Genomic DNA, 20,632 nt, shown 5'->3' with positions numbered 1-20,632 from the left:
ATAGTTTTAGGTTCACAAAATTAATTGGAAAGTATTGCCTCTTATTCTCATTCAAATTTATCTTAAGTTCAAGCATTTGATAAAATTTACTTATAAAATGGTCTGAATCTGGTGTTTTCTTTGTGAGAAGATTTGGTTGGAATTTTTCCATCACACTGAAGTTATTAAGACTTTATTACATCTCTGCTGCATTAATGGTTAAGTTTCTCCTTTCAACCCTAATATGTTTAAATTATCTTCCTTCTTTTTTTCTTGATTATTCTCATTAGAGATCAGATTTTTTTTTTTGTTATTTTTTATTTTATTAGCCTTTCAAATAAACAACTCTTGGCTTGGTTGATCTTTTCTGTTGTAAGTTGTTTTGTGTTTAATTCATTTCTGCTTCTCTTTATTCTACCTTCTTTGCTTTTTAAAATCATCTGTTTTGCTTTGCTTTTTCTATTATTTTTAAAACTTCATTACCTGAAAATCTAAGTCATATTCTGATAGGAACATTTGATGCCATATATTTCCCTGTGTGCTACTTTATCTGTCATCAGAATTTTACTGTATAATGCTTTCTTTTTTCTTGTTTTCCAAATTGCATATCCCTAATTTTATTCTTTAATTTTTGGGTTTTTAGAATTGAGTTTTTAAATTTCTGAATAGATGGGTGTTTTCCTTTTTAAAATATTGATTTTCAGTTTACCTATAGAAGATCAGATTATGGTTCATATCATACTAATTCTTTGATTTTTTAAAATGTATTGTGGCCCAGTTGTCACTTTTTAATAAATATTCCATGTTTGATAAGAATGCATACTGGTTAACATGCCTGTTAATTATGCTTATTACTTAGTTGCTTAACATCTCCTATAGCTTTGCTGCCCCACCCCCATGATGGATTAGTTTTTGGGAGAATGATGGTGAAATCTCCCAATGTGAGAGAGGTGTGTTGAAATTATTATGTTGAACATGTCAGTTTTTCGTTCTCCTTCTGCTTAAGTTTGCTGTATTTATATCAAGTATTTGTTGAAGTTCCTAGGAGCTTAAGATTTTGATATTACCCTAATAAATAAACCTTTTATCCCTTTCTAGTGATTTTTGTCTTATTTTTAATAGTAATTGTGTTGTGAAGTTTGTCTAATATTAATAGAAATGACAGCTTCATTTAGTATTTTAGTGTTTCTTTTTTCATACTTATGCTTTCAACTGTTCAATATCCTTATGTTTAGATGTATCTCTCATAACTACTATGGTTAGGTTTAAAAATCCTATTCTGCCCATCTTGGCTTTTAACTCATAGTTATTTTATGGTTTTGTTATTCATATAATTGATCATCTTTCTTATTGTCTCACTGTGCTTTCTCTTTATCTTACTTATTCTGTGACTGTTGTGTCACAAGAAATTATATAATTGGATTTTTTTTCTCCTGTCATGTCTTATTTTGGAATTTTTGGTTGGATCTAAATTTTGTATTCAATTTTTTCTTTACCAATTTGTAGATTATATATACTATGTTTATTCTTTTAATAGCTACCTTATACGTTTTATCATACAAACTTTAAAATAAAACCATTTTCTTAGCCTTCTTCTTCATAAATTTAAGAAGTTTAAGACATTTTTACTATGATACTTATCTCCCTTCCAACTTACATGGTATCATTGTCCAGTATATACTGACAGTGTTTATTTTTACTTATTCATGTAATTATTGCTTTGGGCTTCATTTTTTCTTGCATTATAAACCTTTCATCTGGGAATTTCCCTCTACCTAAATTTTTTCTTTTAAAATTTTCTTTACAATGAAGGTATGCTTGGTGTCAAACTCTTTTTTTTAATTTTAATTTGAAAATCCTTTTATTACCTTCATTCTTACAAGATACTTTTGCTGTATATTCTAGATTGATAGTTATTTTCTGTTTTTGAAGATAACATTTAACTCTTCTCATTTCCATTTTTGTTAAGTCAGCTGTCTGTCATTCTTATTGTTTGTTCCTTTGTAGATGACTACCTTAAAAATTTTTTAAAGACGTTTCTGGCTGCTTTTAATATCATCTCTTTGTCTTTGGCGTATGACAATTTCAGTTCTGGTTTTCTAGTTATGGATTTCTTATTTTTTATCTTGTTTGGAATTTGGCTCCTGAAATCGGGGGATTGGTGTCTTTCATCAGTTCTGAAAAATTCTCAGCATTTTTCTTTAAGTTGATTTTGTCCCATGTACTCTCTTCTCTTCCTGGGACTTGAATTAGATGTATACTAGACCTTTTTACTCTGTCCTCTGTGTCTATGTTTCTTAACCTCTCTTTCATATTTTCTATCTCTTTGCTTCTCTGTGATCTGAAACCAGACAAGATCGAGGTAGGTAAATATGAAATAGCCAGATTCATCCAAGAGGCAAACAATAATATTAACCCTGGGATCCAGACAGGAAATCTTGACTCTAACCCAAGATAGAAGAGTTGTAGCTGAGATGTCTTCATTAAGACAAGACACTTGTGTGACTAAAGCATAACCATCTGACCTCCTGGGCAGATGTAGATCCAGATGCCATATGAATGAAAGCCCCTTTAGTTTAAGGGTTAAAGATCTCCATGTATTAGTTTCAATTAAATGTGAGCTCACTAACAAAGACACGTGAAGAAATAAACTACCATGAGTGAAAACATGAACAACGTCATTTTTGGACATCCAGAGTCTTCGTATAGTGGTTATTTCTTTGCTTGAACTTAAAATTTAATAAAACATATTTGTTTTAATTTACTTGGGATCTAATTTTATTATAGTAGGAGGACAGTTTAGGGCATCTAGTTTGTCATACTGGCATAAGGGGAAACTTTTATAGTGTGATGTCTATTACTTGCTAGTTAATAGTTCGTGATATCTTGAAATACAGATTTTTTTGAGATTTTTTTGCAGACTCAAGAACAACTTCTTTTTGGAACCTCCCTTTTCACAAATTGATAAAGGGATTTGGAAAAGATTAAATGGGATGATTAAGAAAATGGCAATTTATGAAAAAGTCTGATTAAAATGAAAATTAGAATCAAATATCATATATTACATCATAATAACACAGTTTAAGATTGTGTGTTAGAAATGTATCATTAATGGGGTGTTGGGGATAATAATAGCTCAGTGGTAGAATTCTTGCCTAGCATGCTCAAGGCTCTGAGTTCCATCTCCAGTACTGAAGGGGAAAAAAAAAAAAAAAAAGGAAAGAAACAATGAGAATTGTAGCATATGTATCATTATTCTCCTAGACATTGTTTCTGTAAAAAAAAAAAAAAAAAATCAATTACCAACATCCTTTGTACCTTTTCTTTCCTGTAATTTTTAGGCGTAATATTCATGGGATAAGCAAAGAAAAAATAACAAGAATGTTAGACCACTATCAACGTTTTGTTTCAGTGCCAATAATCATGAGTTCTTCAGTTCCAGAGAAAATTGAACGTATTGAGTTATGTGCATATTCTTGTGAGGATAGAAGTTCCAGGTAGGTTAAAATACCTTATTTAAAAAAATTCAATTTGAAGCATATTGTTTTTAAAAAACTGGTTACTTTTGGAGCTTGTAAAATCACTGCTGATTAACTTTATAAATGAGATCAAATTTTGTTATTTTTAAGGGTTTAGGTACAGTCTTCTCTGGTGTTAGCTGAGGTATAGTTAGCAAGAGAAGTGAAAGTTCATGTGAAAGATAATATAAAACTTTTTTCATCGTATTTAGAGTTTTGTGAGTTTGTGATTATACAGGGAAAACATCTTTTTTATGTAATATGCTGTGCTATTTCCCTCCTCGCTGTTATTATTTTATGTGTATCCACATCACATCTTAATTTTCTAATATTTTACTGAAAATATTCTTTCAAGCTAGTCTCATAAAAGTAAATTATTCATGATATACTTTTACTGAGTTACATATGTTGTAGCCATTTGGAAGTTTACACTCTGGGATAGTACTTGTATTAGTCAGCTTCCTTTTTACTATAACAGAATATCTGAGATAATTATCTTAGGAACTAAAAAGGTTTACTTTGGCTCAATTGTTCTATTGCTTTTGGCCTTGGCGAGGCAGTTTATTATGGTGGGAATGTGTGGAGGAGCAAAACTGGTTTCCTTATAACCAGGAAGCAAAAGAAAAGAAGAGTCAAGGACTGAGGCTGGTGGGATGGGGTGGGCCACAGTCCCATTCAAGTACACACGTGACCTGAGACCTCCTACTAGACCTCACCTCTGAAACATTCCATATTACCCAGTAGTGCCACTCAGAGAACCAAGATTTTAACTCATGGGCCTTTTTGGAATACTTACCAAACCATATCAGTACTGGTTCTAAGTATTTATAACACATAAACAACTGATAAATAAGTGAGTAAAGAAGAACCTAAATATGTGTAGAGATCTGAATTGCCCATATTTTATGATGGTAAAAGATGAAGAGGCATTGTTAAAAAGGAGTTGGGAGTAGAGAAGAGAAAACTAATAAATGTTTTTTAATTAAAAAATGGTATTGCAAAGTGTTTTTTAAGAGCATGGACTTGAGCTGTATTTCCTAGGCCTAAATCCCAAAGCTCTAATCTTTGATAGATTCCAGAATCTCTCTCTCTACTTCAGCTCTCCATTACTAAATGACAGTAATAACACTCATAATCATAGGATTATGAAGTAAAACTATAAAGGATTTAGAATCTGGCACATAGAAAGCTCAGTGTCAGGTATGATTCCACTTAGGAAGGCTTCATGGGAGAGTTGTGACTGAGAGTTCCTGGAATAAAGAAAGGAGGATAAGTGGACAAATTGAATAAGGAAAAATCACTGAAGTTGAAAGTATAAGATTAGGCAAAAGTGTTCTGAGTCTGAAATTAACATCTAGCATGGTTTTAAAACATTTAACAAATGACATCTCAAATGAGCTCTCTTCCTCTTTTTCTAATTTCTCTTAATCATGCAAATCATCTTGGGGGTTGGCTCTTTGTGACTTTGTAAATGAAACTTCTTTGTAATGCACGAAATATATAGAGAGATCTAGTTTTACATATGCTAAGTTTAAATAGGTTCGAAAGAAGCTGGGGAGGTGGTATGCTCTTCTAGGAACAAATTTAGATCTTCAACTTCAATATTTAATGCATAATGAACACCTTTACTGAAAATCTCATGTTTATTATTCAGTTCAAAGAGTTTACTTCAGATGTGCCAAGTCTCATGGTAGCTAGATGTTGTGGCTGCAACAAAGGAATGTGTTCATAGTATATTAGGGAAAGATCAACACTAGCTTTTGTTAAAAATAAATAAATAAATGAATAATTTTTTTGTTTGTTTGTTTTTGGTATTACCGGGGGACTGAATGCAGGGCCCGTTGCATGCTATGCAAGCATTCCATCACTGAGCTATATTCCTAGCATGGCTTTTATAATTTTTTTTTTTTTTTTTTGCGGTACTGGGGATCGAACTCAGGGCCTTGTGCTTGTGAGGCAAGCACTCTACCAGCTGAGCTATCTCCCCAGCCCTATAATTTTAATGTAGTTTTATTTTAAGAATTTTTTTGGAATAACTGATAAGTGCCCTTTCAATTGAATACTTCTTAAATCATGGTATTAATGGTAACACTAAGAAACTTCCTTATGTTTCTTTTAAAAAAACATCTTACAGCCCAAGAGACAATGAAGATATTACGTCTGAAAAAGAAGAAAATGTTTTATCCTCATCACTGAAGCATCTAGAATTAATTGAAGAGAAGAATCTTGAAGTGACCAAAGAAAATGTGCTGTCTGAGAATGTTACATATCTCCCCCACGCAGATTTAAACAAAGGAAGGAAAGAAATAAGTGGTATCAATTATAACATTCAGAGCGAGTTCATTCAGGAAGCTCCACACGTGTATCTTTCAGACTCTGGAAGCAAAGTCCAAGCAACAGAAAAGAGTGAAAAAGAAAAGCAAGTAGAAATGACATCAGAAAAGCAGTGTATTAAAACTGATGCAGATGGAGCATCACCAAGTATTTGCTCTCATGAAAATAATCAAGAAGACTGTGATCTGGCAAATACTGTACCACTTCAAAATGAAAAGTCTTCACCTGGTGAAATATTAGAAGAAAGAACAACAGTAAAGAAAAAAGCCTTTGGGAAACAAAAAAGCAAATCACCTTTGGAAAAGTTTCCAAGACATGAAATATCGAATTTTGTTGGTGATTGGCCAGTTGATAAGACTATTGGTCAGAGAACAAAAAGGAACCGAAAATCTGAAAAAACTTCATCTATACAAAGTGACAAAAAATTTAATCGCCCTCAGTCACGCAAAGTATTAGATAATAGTGTGCCCCTGAATACAGATCATATCCAACAACAGGGATCTCCATATGAAAGTGTAGAGGATGGCAAGAAATCACAATGTGATGATTCTTCAGAATTTCTCGATATCTGTAAATATGATACTTACAAAAATCCTGAAAAAAATTCATTCAGTATTGTGGGTGACTGGCCTTCATCTGATTCTTTAGCTCAGAGAGAGCATAGATCAAAAATGCCTAAGGCTGGATTAAGTGAACCCAACCTAGAATTTGGAACTAATGATAATATGAATGAAATATCCTTATACACAACACATGAGGCCTGTTGGGGCACGTGCACTGAAGAACTAAAATCGTTGGGTAGCAGCTCCACTCTACGAAGTGCTGACATGATAACCAGTGAAATGACCCATGAGAATCAAACTTGTCTAAGTAAAATGATTGATGGGCAGCACACATTGCCTCTAACTTTCACTAATAGTACAGCAAATATTGCTGGAGTAGTAGGGCCACAAATCCTTGCTGAATTTCCAGGGGAAATGCCTAGAGGAGTCCCTGGAATAGAAATAGGCACGTGTACCCAGACTGAACCACAGGATTTTGCTCTTTTATGGAAACTAGAAAAGAATAAAATCAGTGTTTCAGATTCTATCAGAGTATTAACAGGAAGATTAGATGGATTTAAACCAAAAGCTTTCAATATTAACACAAAATCAAATGTTCAAGACACAATTCCGTATAGGGTAATGTATGATAAAAGCACATATGTTGAAGAAAGTGAACTTACCAGTGCCGATGAATCTGAAAATCTTAACATCCTTTGTAAGCTATTTGGATCTTTTTCATTAGAAGCCCTCAAAGACTTATATGAAAGGTGTAATAAAGATATTATTTGGGCCACAAGTCTTCTGTTGGATTCTGAAACTAAATTATGTGAGGATACTGAATTAGAGAATTTCCAAAAATCATATGATGAATCACAAGTTGGGCCATTTTCTATGGGATTGAATTTGAAGGAAATTATTAGCCAAAGAGAAACAGGGGAGGATTCTAATTCTTCTATGCCAGAAGTTAGCCCTGGAATCTGTATCACTAATATACAATCTAGCTGTAATGCTGAAAAGGTAAACTCAGAGCAGGCAGAAATAAGAACCATAACTCCTGAAAATCCTGGATCAATAACAAATGTATTTCCTAGTACTGCTGTAGATCTGAAGAGTAATAGTGAAGTACTTCCTAACAGCCAAGTAGAACTTTCAGGTTTATGTAACTTCAAGTCATCTCTTCCAGCTATTCTAAAATCAGCTACCCCTAAAGATGTGAGTGAAATAGAGAACAGTTTAGTAGCCGCAGAGACTGGAGATGGTATACATTCTTTATATTTGTCAGATATTTTAAACTCTGTATCAAGTACTTCAAATCTTGAATTGAATGAAGAAGTTTATTTTACTGACTCTTTAGAAATTAAAAAAAATGAAAATCTTCCAAAGGATTATGTGAAATTTGTGAACACTGACGAATTTATGAATGAAGATGAACAGGAAATGGAGAAAATTCTAATGGCAGGAAGTAATTTGTCAACTGAAGTTAGTGAAGAAGATAAAACTGAAATATTGAATCCCATGCCAGTGATGGCCAAATCTTTGACCATAGACTGTCTGGAATTGGCATTACCCCCAGAGCTGGCTTTTCAACTCAGTGAATTATTTGGTCCAGTTGGTATTGATTCAGGTAAGGAAAAACTAAATTACCTTTAATATGTGTGTCTTTGTGTGAAAGAATATAGAGGTTTCTATTTAATTGCAAAATTATTTCATATGTTATCTGAAACATAAAAATAATTTGTTTTCTAACTGCACATAGTGCCTTATTTTTTGCACAGCATGTTTTTAGAAGATTTAATAAAATGGGATTTGAAGAAGTAGAGAATATTTTAAAAAGTTTGTGTCTATCCCATGTTTGAATTGAATATTTACTGTGTTATTTATCTCACACTTAAACAGATGAACTTTTTTGAGTCCTCTGGTGTTACTCCAGATAAATTTAAGGCAAGAATTAATTTCTTAGAATACACTTACTGAAAAATCTCAACTAATGGAAATGAATCAATTACATGTATTGAAACTAAGGAAAGTGAATAACTTAGATTCATTATGAAACTTTTTATAACTGCACTAGTCAAGAAGTGTTAAAACGTGCTAAGGGTTGTGACTCGGTGGAGTACTTGCCTGTGTGAGCCACTGGGTTCAATCCTCAGGCGCCACATAAAAATAAATAAACAAAATAGAGGTATTGTGTCAATCTATAACTAAAAATATATTTTAAAAAAGTGTGAAAACAATGACAACATAAAAAGATTCCAAGAGGCTTACTAAATAGACATGCATAAGTTACTAATTAATAATACAGATTAATTTTATAATACATGTGGTAGTTGATACATTTTCTGCAAATGTATAATGAATAATGATTATATTTTCTTTTCTTTTTTCTCCCCTTCACAAGGGTCTCTAACAGTTGAGGATTGTGTGGTTCATATAGATCTGAATCTGGCTAAAGTGATCCATGAGAAATGGAAAGAATCTGTAATGGTTGGTAGGCTTCTTTGTATGAAGAGCTCCTTTTGTGTCTTATTTTGTTACCTTCGTTTTCAAAAAAATCTACCATATTATATAAAAGAATTCTATTGAATTTTGACTTTGAGAGAGAATGAACTTTTACTAGTTAACAGATTATTGATAGTTTTTCTCTTTTCAGTATTTGAGCTATTTTCAGACTGACCAAATTATGTAATTGGTGTTGAAGCTCAATGTGATTGTTGATTTTTTTTTTAAAGGAAAAAATAAACAGTGAGTTTTTTTATTCCCTGAAGGACTGCAATATGAATTGATTAAACATCAAAAACAATAAAAAAAAAAATGCAACAGAAGAGCTCTTTAAGTGGATCAATATGTAGATATAGCTATATTTATAATTTCATTTATCTAGTCTTATTGTTTTACTTATAGTTAGTAAGAACAATTTACAGTTATACAAGAAGAAATGATTTCTAGAGAAAAATAATATGACCTGTGGGCTTGTTTACCAACGCACCCTTCCTTTGTTAATCCTGTGCTTTGCATGTGTGTTTAGGAGCGACAAAGACAAGAGGAGGTATCTTGTGGCAAGGTTATGCAAGGTAAAGCACATATGTTTTATTTCTGATATTCTTGTCTTGATGTTGAAACTGGGGTGTGTGTGTGTGAACTCATTCTGAATATCCTTCCAAAAATATGTTTCTCATAAATTTTGATTTGCAAATGAAGTTTTTTAAAAGTATTTAACATTGACTCACTCACTCACTCCCTTCCTTCCTTCCTTCCTTCCTTCCTTGCTTCCTTCCTTCCTTCCTTCCTTCCTTGCATTCTATTTCTTTTTTTTTTTTTTTTTTTTTGGTACTAGGGATTTAATCCAGGGCTGGGCTACATCCCTAGCCCTTTTTTATTTTTTATTTTGATATTTTGAGATAGGGTCTCACCAAGTTGTTTAGGGCCTCGCTAAATTGTTGAAGCTGGCTTTGGACTTGAACTTCCCCCTGCCTCAGCTTCTCTAGCCCATGGGATTATAGGCATGCCCGACTATGCTGGGCTTTAATGTTAGGGTGGTCTGAGGCAGCTGGGTGGGAGCGGGGCATCAGGCAGCTCCCTGCCAAAGAACAACCAATCAGACACTGACAGATAAACCCTAGTGGCGTCTTGCAACCGCCAGCGAACCCCAGGGGGACACTAAACCCTCAAGCCTTCCCCCATCTATCCCGGACTATAATACCCGCCCCATCAGGGCTGCAACCCACCCTGATGGCCCTCTACCCTGACCTTCATTTTGGAGGACTGGTGGTGAATCTCGCCCTAGAGTCAATCCCAATGAAGCTTTGTTCAGCCTCTTTGGTCTGACTCCTATCTGATCACCTGCATCCGATCTTACATTTAACATTGAATTAAAAAAAAAAAAATTTTTTTTTTTTAGTTTTAGGTGGGCATAACACCTCTATTTTATTTATTTTTATGTAGTGCTGAGGATCAAACTCAGTGCCTCACACATACTAGGCGAGCGTTTTACCGCTGAGCCACACTGAATCTTGATAGAAAATAAAAAAGGAGAATAAAACTTCTGTATTTTATCTTTATCATGAGTGCTGTGGAACACCTAAAGTATGCTTTAATACATATAGTCAAAGTGGTCCCTGTTAAGGTTTTGCTCTACATGAATGATAAGTATTTTGGTTTGACAGCAATAAAGTATAATGTGTTTGAGAGCATTGTTGAATTATTACATGGTTATTCAAAATTTTCATTGATGTTAATATATTAGAGCACAAAGGGCAGCCTGCTTTTTTGGTACATCCTGACAGCTTGAAAATACTTGTTTGCAGATGACTCCTTTAGGGCAGCATTGTCTTCAGTAATTTCTGCAGGATGGCAGAAGTGTTGATAAGGGTCCTCCTTTTGTTCATGATTTCCCCCAGGCATCTCTTTTGTCCACTCCCCACTGTGACCAAGGCAGAGAGCTCCAGGTTAAGATTCTGAGGCTTTGCTTCAATTCAGACCATGCTCATGTCATAGCTTCTAGAGTTAAAGCTGTCTGAGGGGTAGAAGAGCCTGGGGCGTGTGGTGGTTGTGGGAATGCCAGTGTTTGCTGTTTCTTCTCTCCCCGGGGAAAACGAGCAATATATCAGCATGTGTCAGTGTTCTGTAGAGATGCTGAAATGTTACATATTAAATTCTGTTACCGTGAACTTCTTAGAATGTTCAGTTCTTTATTTTGAAAATCTTTCGCTCAATGTTTAGTGTGCCTTCAGTGAGTTATAGATTTGCCAAAATATCCATCCTCTCAGTCCTTGTAGTAGCTGGGCAGAACTGACCAGTAGGTTCAGTTGCTTACTTCCATTGGCTTTAACTTTCTCTATTTATCAGTGTCTTAGATACATGTCACCATCATATGAAAAAGAATGGGAAATGGTAAGTTGATTAATAGTTATATCCAGATCAATGCTCATTTGAAGAATTCCTACACTTACACATATTATTGCTTGTTTGCTATTATGTGAAGATGTATTTTGAAATTTCAGAGCTATATTATCCTTAAAAGCTGCAAAGTAAAATCAAAACAACAGCATGTTTCTGTGACCTCTGAGGTAGATGCAACAGTGAATAGTGTTTGTTTTGTACATTAATTGTTGAGGATTTGACAATATTTATTTTGCACTTGTAGATCCTTCCCTGGTTGGACATATTGGTCTTGATAATCCTGAACAAAAATCATCTCAGAGAGCAGGCAAAAAATTACTGAAGACTGTAGCAGCACCCGAAATGCTCCCCTTGTTGGATCATTGGAATACTCAAACTAAAAAAGTATCACTCAGAGAAATAATGTCAGAAGAAATTGCCTTACAGGAAAAACATGATTTGGTATGAGTTAGCACAAATATTAAGCTATTGTCTTTGATTCTAGTTGATGATGCTTTTATTTTGATTTTCATTTAATTCTGTTTCCTAGTTTGGACCCCATACTTAACCCTGTTGAAGTTAATGTTAAAATTGCAAAATGTTTTAAATATAATCTGAAGCTGGAGGTTTTTGTTCTAGGTAGTTGATACTCTAACAATAAGCCACCTGTGTCATTTTAGATTTAATTGCGCAGGCAATTGAACTACATCTTTCTTAGCTTTTGACATTTATCTCTAATTTTTTATTTCAAGAAAAAAAGGTCTATATTTAAAGATAATTTCATATATAAATTGTAATGAAAATGTCTGTCTTGTTATTAAAAATGTATTCATTCTTTTTTTTCCTAGTATTGGGGATCAAAACCAGGGCTTCACCTATGCTAACAAGCATTTTACTACTGAGCTACATCCTTAGCCCTAAGATGTGCCCATCTTGAAACAAAATTGTTAAGAAAAAAATTTCAGAAATGTGTACATTTCAATTTGAAATTATTCTTTTCTTGCTTTCATTTAAATAACTTCAAGTGAAAGCTGTTCTTGACTTGGAATGTTGTTTACTCTTTTTTAACCTTTGTGGTACTGAGATTGAACTCAGGGCCTTGCACATACCAGGCAAACACTCTACCATTGAGCTACTTCTCCAGTCCTTGAATGTTATTTACTTTTCGTTCCTTATTCAGCATATCTAATTGTATGCAGCCATCAGTGAATTAGATTTCTTTTTCATTTCTTCTTATTCCTCTGAATTCTGAAAATTAGGATTAAAAAAAATCGAAATGACTAATGACTAAAATCCCAATGACTTGGGAGGTTGGGCAGGAGGATTGCAAGTTCGAGGCCAACCTGGGCAATTTAGTGAGACCTTCTCTCAAGGTAAAATAAGGGCTAGAGGTGTGACTCAGTGATAGAGGGCTTCTGGGTTCAACCCCCAGTACCACACATCCACACACACAGAGAAAAAAATTTGAAAATTAAAATGGAAAAGACCTTAGAGCTTATTTAGTTTAATTCTCAATTTAAAAAAAGCATAATTCTTAGATGGTAATCTTAAAACATTTATATATTTCTTACTTATTTGACTGCTTAATGAAGCACATTTATATTTGGCCATAACACATGAAATTAGGACATAGGAAGAATGATAAGATTCCTCATATTTATTTTTCCTAGTTATCTTGTTAATTAAATTAGAAATATGCTACTATTCCCATCTTTGCACCCTTATGTAATTCAGGAAACAGTCTCTTCAGGTATTGTCTTATGATTTTACTGTTGTTTCAAATAATCTTCTTAACTTACATATGTAATGCATTGGAGAAATGGAATTTCTTTAAAAAAATAAGGAAAGCCTAGCACCTGTGCCCGAATGCTGTGATACTTTTGCTGAAATGCCATTTTCTACTACTGAAACTTATCCTTTTGGTTCTAACCAGCCTCTTAATCGCTCAGTATAATAGTGAACAGATGAACTTCTTTTGACTTTACCACGTAAGGCATTTTTTTTCTATCAGTGATTTTTGCTTTTTTTTTTTTTTATGAGTTGGGTAATAGAAGGTGGATGACTTGGTTCCAAGAATACCTGTAAATGGAGCCTCAGTGAGAGAATATTTTTGTTTTCTCTTTATTCTTTGTCTCTGAAGGAGAAATAAATTTTGCATATTTTAAGCAAAAATTATAGAACAATGTAAAATATATGAATAGGAAAATTAGTTCTAAAATGATTAAGGTTGTGAGTTCCAGTTTAATTGATAAGATGTTAGAATTTGTAGTTTAGAAACTTTATGACCTGGTGGAATTGCTAGTAAATCTAATTGTTGAATTTTTTTGGTAAATTCAGATTTTAATGCATATCTTAAATAAAATGTGAAATACTTTAAATTTTTGAGGTAGATTGTTTCACTTACCCTTGTGCTATGTTCAGTTTTTTTTTTAAAGAAAAAAAAACCAAGTTTATTTGCTTTCTGCACATCCAAGATTCAGTGGTGATAAAGGGATGCCATAATTGTAAGAAACATTGCTGTACAAAAGGGATAGAGTGACATGTAGTAGTTGCTCATCTCAGCAATCCTGAAATCAGCCTGAAGCACCAATCCCCCCACCCTGCCGCCTTTTTTTTTTTTTTTTTTTTCTTTCTTTCTTTCTTTCTTTCTTTCTTTTGTTTTTTAAGCGGGCCCAATCTTGATTTTGGTGGGGGGGGGGTATGTTCTGTTTTATCAATTACTTATCCTGGTCATATTTTTACCTGCTCTATTTCCTCTTTAATGTTTGGTGTTATAATAGCTTAAATATGGCTAGGTTGTAAAACAAAACTCTCCTAGAATTGTCCTGAATTATTGTAATTTTTTTGTGGGGGAGTGAGTACCAGGGATTGAATTTAGGGGCACTCGACCACTGCGCCACATCCCCATCCCTATTCTGTATTTTACTTAGAGACGGGGTCTCACTGACTTCCTCAGTGCCTTGATTTTACTGAGGCTGGCTTTGAATTCTCCATCTTCCTGCCTCAGCCTTCTGAGCTGCTGGGATTACAGGTGTGCGTCACTGCCTGGCTTAACTTTTAAATGTAGAAAATTTCACTCACCTTTATTACCTTTGAAATTTTATAAGAAGATATTTTTCAGAGATTAGGATCTTTGTAGCAAACAAAATTAATTATATCATGAAATCGACAGAGTTAGTATTCACTTAAATCACTTTTAGAATATTTACCATATGCTGGCTTCCATGGTTCACTCCTATAATCCCTGACAGAGGCAGGGTGATTCCAAGATGGAGGCCAGCCTTACCAATTACCAGACCCTAAGCAGTTTAGCAAGACCTTGTCTCAAGACTGAAAAGAAAAAAAAAAAAGAAAAAGCCGGAGATATAACCCAGTGGGTAAAGTGCCACTGGGTTGAATCCCCAGTACCAAAAAAGGAGGAAAAAAAAAAAAGAGTATTTATCATAATGTAAGTTAGAATTAGAACAGGTTGTTTTAAGAAAGTTCTTTTGGTCTGCCAGTTTTAGACAGATCTGCAAATGAATTGTGAAAAATAACTAACAGTTCTCATATACCTATTTTGGAGTAAATATGTTTGTGAAAATTTTTAAAATAATTTTTAGTTCTAAGGTTTTCTGTCAACCTGAATTTGCAACTTATTTGTACATTGTAGTTTCTGCCCATTGAGGAGAATATGTTTTTGAGGATCTTGTTCACAGCATCACACAGTGTCCCTTTTATGAAGACCCATGGGAGAAATTTCCCTCAGGTCTCAGTACCAGAAAAGCTGTACTTCTCCTGAGCAACTGGTTTGTTTTGTTTTATGGACACTGAGAATCTTTGTTTCCCCCTTTGCTTGACCACTAAGAGACTCAGAACTAAATTTGTGGCCCACCATTAGCAATTGTACAGGATTTTGTGGCATGGATTTATGTACTGATTTTACTTGCCTGCTTTGTCCTATATGCTTATCTTTATTTTCTCTGATCTCTTGGCTTCTTTATGTATTTATATCCTATTTATTTATATATACAGTCATGTGCCAATTAACAACAGGGTTAGTGTTCTTAGAAATGTGATGTTAGGCCATGTCATTGTTGAGTGAACATCATAGAGTGTACTTGCTTGAGCCCCGAGAGTATAGCCTACACACTTCAGCTGTGGTTATACTCACCATGGTATGTGTTGTCCATCATTGACCGAAATGGTGTTATGGTGTTATGTGGTGCATGACTCTGTGTGTGTGTGTGTGTGTGTGTGTGTGTGTGTGTGTGCGTGTGCGTGTGTGTGTGTGTGTATATCTATATATCTATATATCTATATATATCTTTATCCTTTTATATAAAATGGTTGAATGTATTGGATATGTATATATGAATATGTGTGTATGTATTTATACATTCATGCACATCTGTGTGATTGTATATGTAGTTATATATTTATGAGAAACTTAAAATACTTTCCAAAAATGGGATATAAATAAATCGTGCAATAATACACTACTAACTTCAGCCTTAAATCAGTGAAGAAAGTCTGTGATTACTTATAAATTCTTAGTCTTTTTGCAACAAAATAATCATGCAGTTGGTCAGCATTGTGCTTGTATTATAAATTTCATCTTAAAGGTGATTTTCATGTTTTTATTTTAGAAAAGGGAGACACTTATGTTTGAAAAAGATTGTGCCACTAAACTAAAGGAGAAGCAGCTCTTTAAGATATTTCCAGCCATTAACCAAAATTTTCTGGTGGACATTTTCAAGGATCACAAGTGAGTGGTAGGACTATCTAGAATTTCTGCTCTGATGTCACTGAAAGCATATGCCAAATAATCTTTTTTATTTTTCTAATTATACAATAATATAAATAAATTTAATTGAAATGTGTATAATGTAGAAGGCAAAACAATTCCTGGCAATTCATATTCTTCAGTGTTTTTCTTACATATGTGCTAATGAAGATGTGCCTTTTTGCTTCTGTGTATATATAAGTAGACATATATTTCACAAAATAAGACATTTTATTTTATGTACTGATTTTGTTGTTTTGCTGGTGTTCATTTTTCCTGTCCATACATTGTGACCTGCTCTTTTCTTTTTCAAGTCTAAGGATTAGTCTAAAGTACCATAATTTTTTAAATATACCCCTTTGAATTTTTTAACTGTAAGAAAATTAGAAACGATGTTACAGAAAGCATCCCTGGACGTGAATCTTTGTGTACATGGGTGAATGGTATTGTAGGATAATTCCTAAAAGTGAAATTGTTGGTTTGTAGAGTGTGTCCATTGAAAATTTTTATAGTTAATGCCAAATTTCCTTTAATAAAGACAGTCTGCATTAAGTATATTTACTGGGAGTATAACCTCCCTGAATATTAGGAACTTAAAAAATTTTTGCCAATCTGATAGGACAAAGATATTTCATTATACTAATTATAAGTAAGGTTGACCCTTTTAAATTTTATTTCTTGCCAGGCATGATGGTGCACATTTATAAACCCAGTGACTCAGGAGGCAAAGGCAAGAGGATTGCAAGTTTGAGACTAGCCTCAGCAATTTAGTCAGGCCCTGACTAAAAATAAAAAGGGGTGGGGATATAGCTTAGCTGTAGAAGGCCCTAGGGTTCAACTCCCAGTACCGAGTGCATAGATAAATAAATAATTTCTACCAGTTACTCACCTGTTTTTGTTTTGTATTGTTTTGCCTTACTGGGGATTATCTGCTATTGAAAGTTTAAGTAACTTGGTACTTTGAAGATTCTGAGCTAACACCTCTACCACTGAGCTACATCCCCACCCCTTTTCAAATTTAAAAAAAAAATTTTTGAGACAGTCTTGTCTCAAACTTGTGATCCTCCTGTTTTCACTTCTACTCTAAGCGTCACCTTTGGCCTGTTTGTCTTTTGGTTCTTTCTACCTCTATCTGGGCTTTATAGAGCATACATATTTAGTCTTTGTTAAGATAGGTTTCAGTTATTGTTTCTGCTGTGATACTGATCTTTTAACAATATAGTCTCTTTTGCCATGCCTATGTTTTATTTTGTTATGTTTTAGAAAATCTTTTATTAGTTACTGAGTTTTGTCTTATTTTAGGAAGTCTATTTTACCCCAATATAAAAATATTTTCTTCAGTATTTTTAATAAAAATTTAAAAACCTACCCACCATTTTTATAAGTGTGGTAGAGATTTAGAAACGAGGTAGAGAGTTAATTGTTTTTCCAGATAATTGGATGAATGGGTCATTCTTTTTTTTTTTTTTTGGGTTCTGGGGTTCGAACCCAGGGCCTTGTGCTTACAAGGCAAGCACTCTACTGACTGAGCTATCTCCCCAGCCCCGGGTCATTCTTAATTATCCTATATTTACAAAAATTAGTTCCAAATAGATACCTTTTTACAGTCTAATATCTTGACCTTTAGTTTATTGACATTATCATTTCAATCACAATAATGGATTTCTGGAATCAAACCTATATTACTTTTAGACTTTTTTTTCCCTTTTAATGTAGCATAGGAATTGATCTACTAATTCATCAGGATTTTTGCAGCAATAATTAAATGAGATTGGTCTGTGATTTTTTTTTTTTTTTGTTCTTGTGCTGTTTTTGTCAGATTTTGGTTTCAGGGTTTTATTTGATCTCAGGCAAGACTGCTAGTTTTTGTCTGCTGTGGAAAGTTTGAAGGTTCTGAGCTTGTACCTTTTTGGAGAAAGGGCTTTTAGAACCTTTTACTATCTTTTTTTTTAAAATGTACCTTTATTTATTTATGTGTAGTAGTGCTGAGGATTGAACCCAGTGCCTCAACTTATGCCAGGCAAGTGCTCTATCCTGAGCTACAACCCCAACCCTTGCCCTATCTTTTAAAGTTATTGCTTTACTAAGATGTTTGCTTTTTTGTCAAGAGTCATTTCTGATCATTTGTCTTCCAGAAAATTATCAATTTTACCTACATTTTTTAGTTGTATAAAATGTTCTTTTGTACTTAAAAACACTTTTATATTTGTTCATATCCCTTTTTCCTTTGCTAATATTGCATTTTTTTCCCCTGTTTTCCCTCTTTATGATATTGTCCATTAAACAATAAGCTCTTGGTTTATGGGTCAAAGTCTAATTTTTTTTTTTAATTTTACGGTTTTTTGTTTGTATTTGTTGATTCCTTTTTCTTAAAATTTGTTAGTATATTTTCAGTTCTTTTGTTAATTCATTTCCTTTCAATCTTTTTTTTTGCAGTGCTGGAGATTGAACCCAGGGCCTTGTGCTTGCAAGGCAAGCACTCTACCAACTGAGCAATCTCCCCAGCCCTTCCTTTTCAATCTTTAAAAACAATTACATTTAAGGGCTTGAATTGTCTTTATATTGTTTTTGTTTTGACATATACTATTTTTATTTTCATTGTTTTCTAATATAATCTCCAATTGCAGTGTTTACCCAGGAGTTTTTAATTTTCTAAATGGTTTGATGACTTTGGCACTGATATTAGGGAAGGTTGTTGTTTGTTCTTGTTGTGCTGGAGTCCAAGAAAATGGCCTAAAAGAATTCTATTTTTTGGAATTTGAGATTTTCTTTGTGGTTTAATACATGATTCGTTTTTATAAATATTATATGAGTACTTTTGAAAAGAACATTCTCTGCTGAGTAAGCAAAATTCTAAGTAAGTCATTTAAATTGGTTTTTTAATAGTATTATTCCAATTCATAATTTCCTTATTTATTTTAATTACCCAACCAACAGTTTTCTTGTAATTATGTGTTAAAATCTCCAAAGGGTTGGAGGATAGGGAGGTGTTGCTGGCATTTGGTAGCTTTCTTCTGTTGGGGCAGGGAGGGGCCAGAGGATTTGAGTTGAAACAGTCGAGAGTTAGGTTCCCCAGGCAAGGTGAGGGGGCTTGGTAAGTTCTTTCTGGGGATGATCAGAGTGATTGGTTATTCAGGCACTTGGAGTGGGTGGTTTTCTGCCAATAGTGGATGATTCTTTTAGCAAACAGTAGCTTCAGTTTCATTATGGTAAGGAGAGTAGATGGGCTTCCCAAGTCTCTGGGATTATAGGTGTGGGGCCTCCTCTGGCAGGTGATTTTAAGAACTCAGAAGGATATGGATAGTTGCTGGTAGCATCCAGCCCCTAGAAACCCCTCTGTATTGAGTTTTTGAGGCAACAAGATGAGAGGACTAAAGTGAAATTGGAAGTCCCAAATGGCTCCCCTTCACAAGTCATCTGTAATAAATTGAAGAATAGTAAAATACACACTATTTAGGTAACTGGCTGTCGCATTTCAAAAATATTCAGATGTGGTCAGCTCTTCATTATCTGGCCAGTGGAAGAGAGAAGAGGCACAAATAGTCTGAAATAATGAGCATTGTGAAATAATTTATAATTTTCTTTGAAATGAATTTATTTCGATACTAGAACATGAGGGTATCAATGTTATTCAATTTGTAAAATTTCATACAGATAATATATATAATATTATGTAGATGTAGATAATATAGATAATATAATCACCCTTCATAATACAACAGAACTTCTTGCTCTTATGTAACTGTAACTTAGTACCCATTGATCAACCTTTCCCCATTCCTCCTTCCCTCCAATGTTACCTTGGAAATTTTTTAAAGTTAGTTTTTGTGAGCCTGTTACTTATTACTTTCCTGTAGATCATTCTTGACTCTTTGAAATACACAATAAATATTTAATTTCAGTGTTGAAAACTTATATTTTACAAAATGCTTAGATTGCTTATACTAATGTCTCCACATATTTTATTTTTATATATTGACATTGTGTTTGTACTTAAACTTTCTACAGCTATTCATTAGAGCACACAGTGCAGTTTTTAAACTGTGTTCTTGAAGGAGATCCTGTAAAAACAGTTGTAGCTCAAGAGTTTGTTCACCAAAATGAGAATGTCACTCCTCATACTGCACAGAAGTCTAAAGAAAAAAAGGTATGCAGTTACTTATTTTTCACTATAATGGTAGATAATTATACTTAAAAATATGATTTGTTCATTGAGTATAATAATTTAATGATTATTTCTCACCTTTTTGACTTTATGGGAAATTTAATGACCAATAGCATATTTGGTTTAGAATTCTCTGTGCACCCCAGAATCCTGAATATATATAGCTGATTTTTTTTCTTTAATATCACTGCACATGATAGGCATCTGAATTCTGCGCAGACTCTTCTGTTATAGATACAGTAGAGTATAAAGCTTCAAAGCAGTGGATTTTATAAAAAAGAATCGGTCTTAGAGTGTAAATATGTGGGCAGAAACATAACTTGAGAAAGTGCCATGCTTTTTCCCCAAAGTTGTTACACATTTTACATTGGAGTTGTTTTCTTAATTTATTTTTGTATTGTTCACTATAAATGCATGAAAAAAATTGATTTTGTATATTAATCTTATA

General features: G+C 33.5%; 1 protein-coding gene across 7 annotated transcripts in view; it reads left to right on the top strand.

Moving 5' to 3' along the window:
• Nucleotides 1–20,632, top strand: part of N4bp2 (NEDD4 binding protein 2) — a 75,710-nt gene that overhangs the window by 33,860 nt on the left and 21,218 nt on the right. For all 7 annotated transcript variants that reach the window (XM_047566305.1, XM_047566307.1, XM_047566304.1 and 4 more), the window contains 7 exons: nucleotides 3,321–3,476; nucleotides 5,632–8,000; nucleotides 8,775–8,860; nucleotides 9,402–9,447; nucleotides 11,520–11,716; nucleotides 15,883–16,001; nucleotides 20,028–20,166. In XM_047566305.1, coding sequence (XP_047422261.1) covers nucleotides 3,321–3,476; nucleotides 5,632–8,000; nucleotides 8,775–8,860; nucleotides 9,402–9,447; nucleotides 11,520–11,716; nucleotides 15,883–16,001; nucleotides 20,028–20,166 — 3,112 coding nt within the window. The remainder of the gene's footprint in view (nucleotides 1–3,320; nucleotides 3,477–5,631; nucleotides 8,001–8,774; nucleotides 8,861–9,401; nucleotides 9,448–11,519; nucleotides 11,717–15,882; nucleotides 16,002–20,027; nucleotides 20,167–20,632) is intronic.

This window comes from Sciurus carolinensis, chromosome 10 (assembly GCF_902686445.1).
Source record: "Sciurus carolinensis chromosome 10, mSciCar1.2, whole genome shotgun sequence".
Classification (NCBI taxonomy): Eukaryota; Metazoa; Chordata; class Mammalia; order Rodentia; family Sciuridae; genus Sciurus; species Sciurus carolinensis.
Note: the sequence above shows the minus strand (reverse complement) of the source record. Positions and strands in the feature narration are given on the sequence as shown.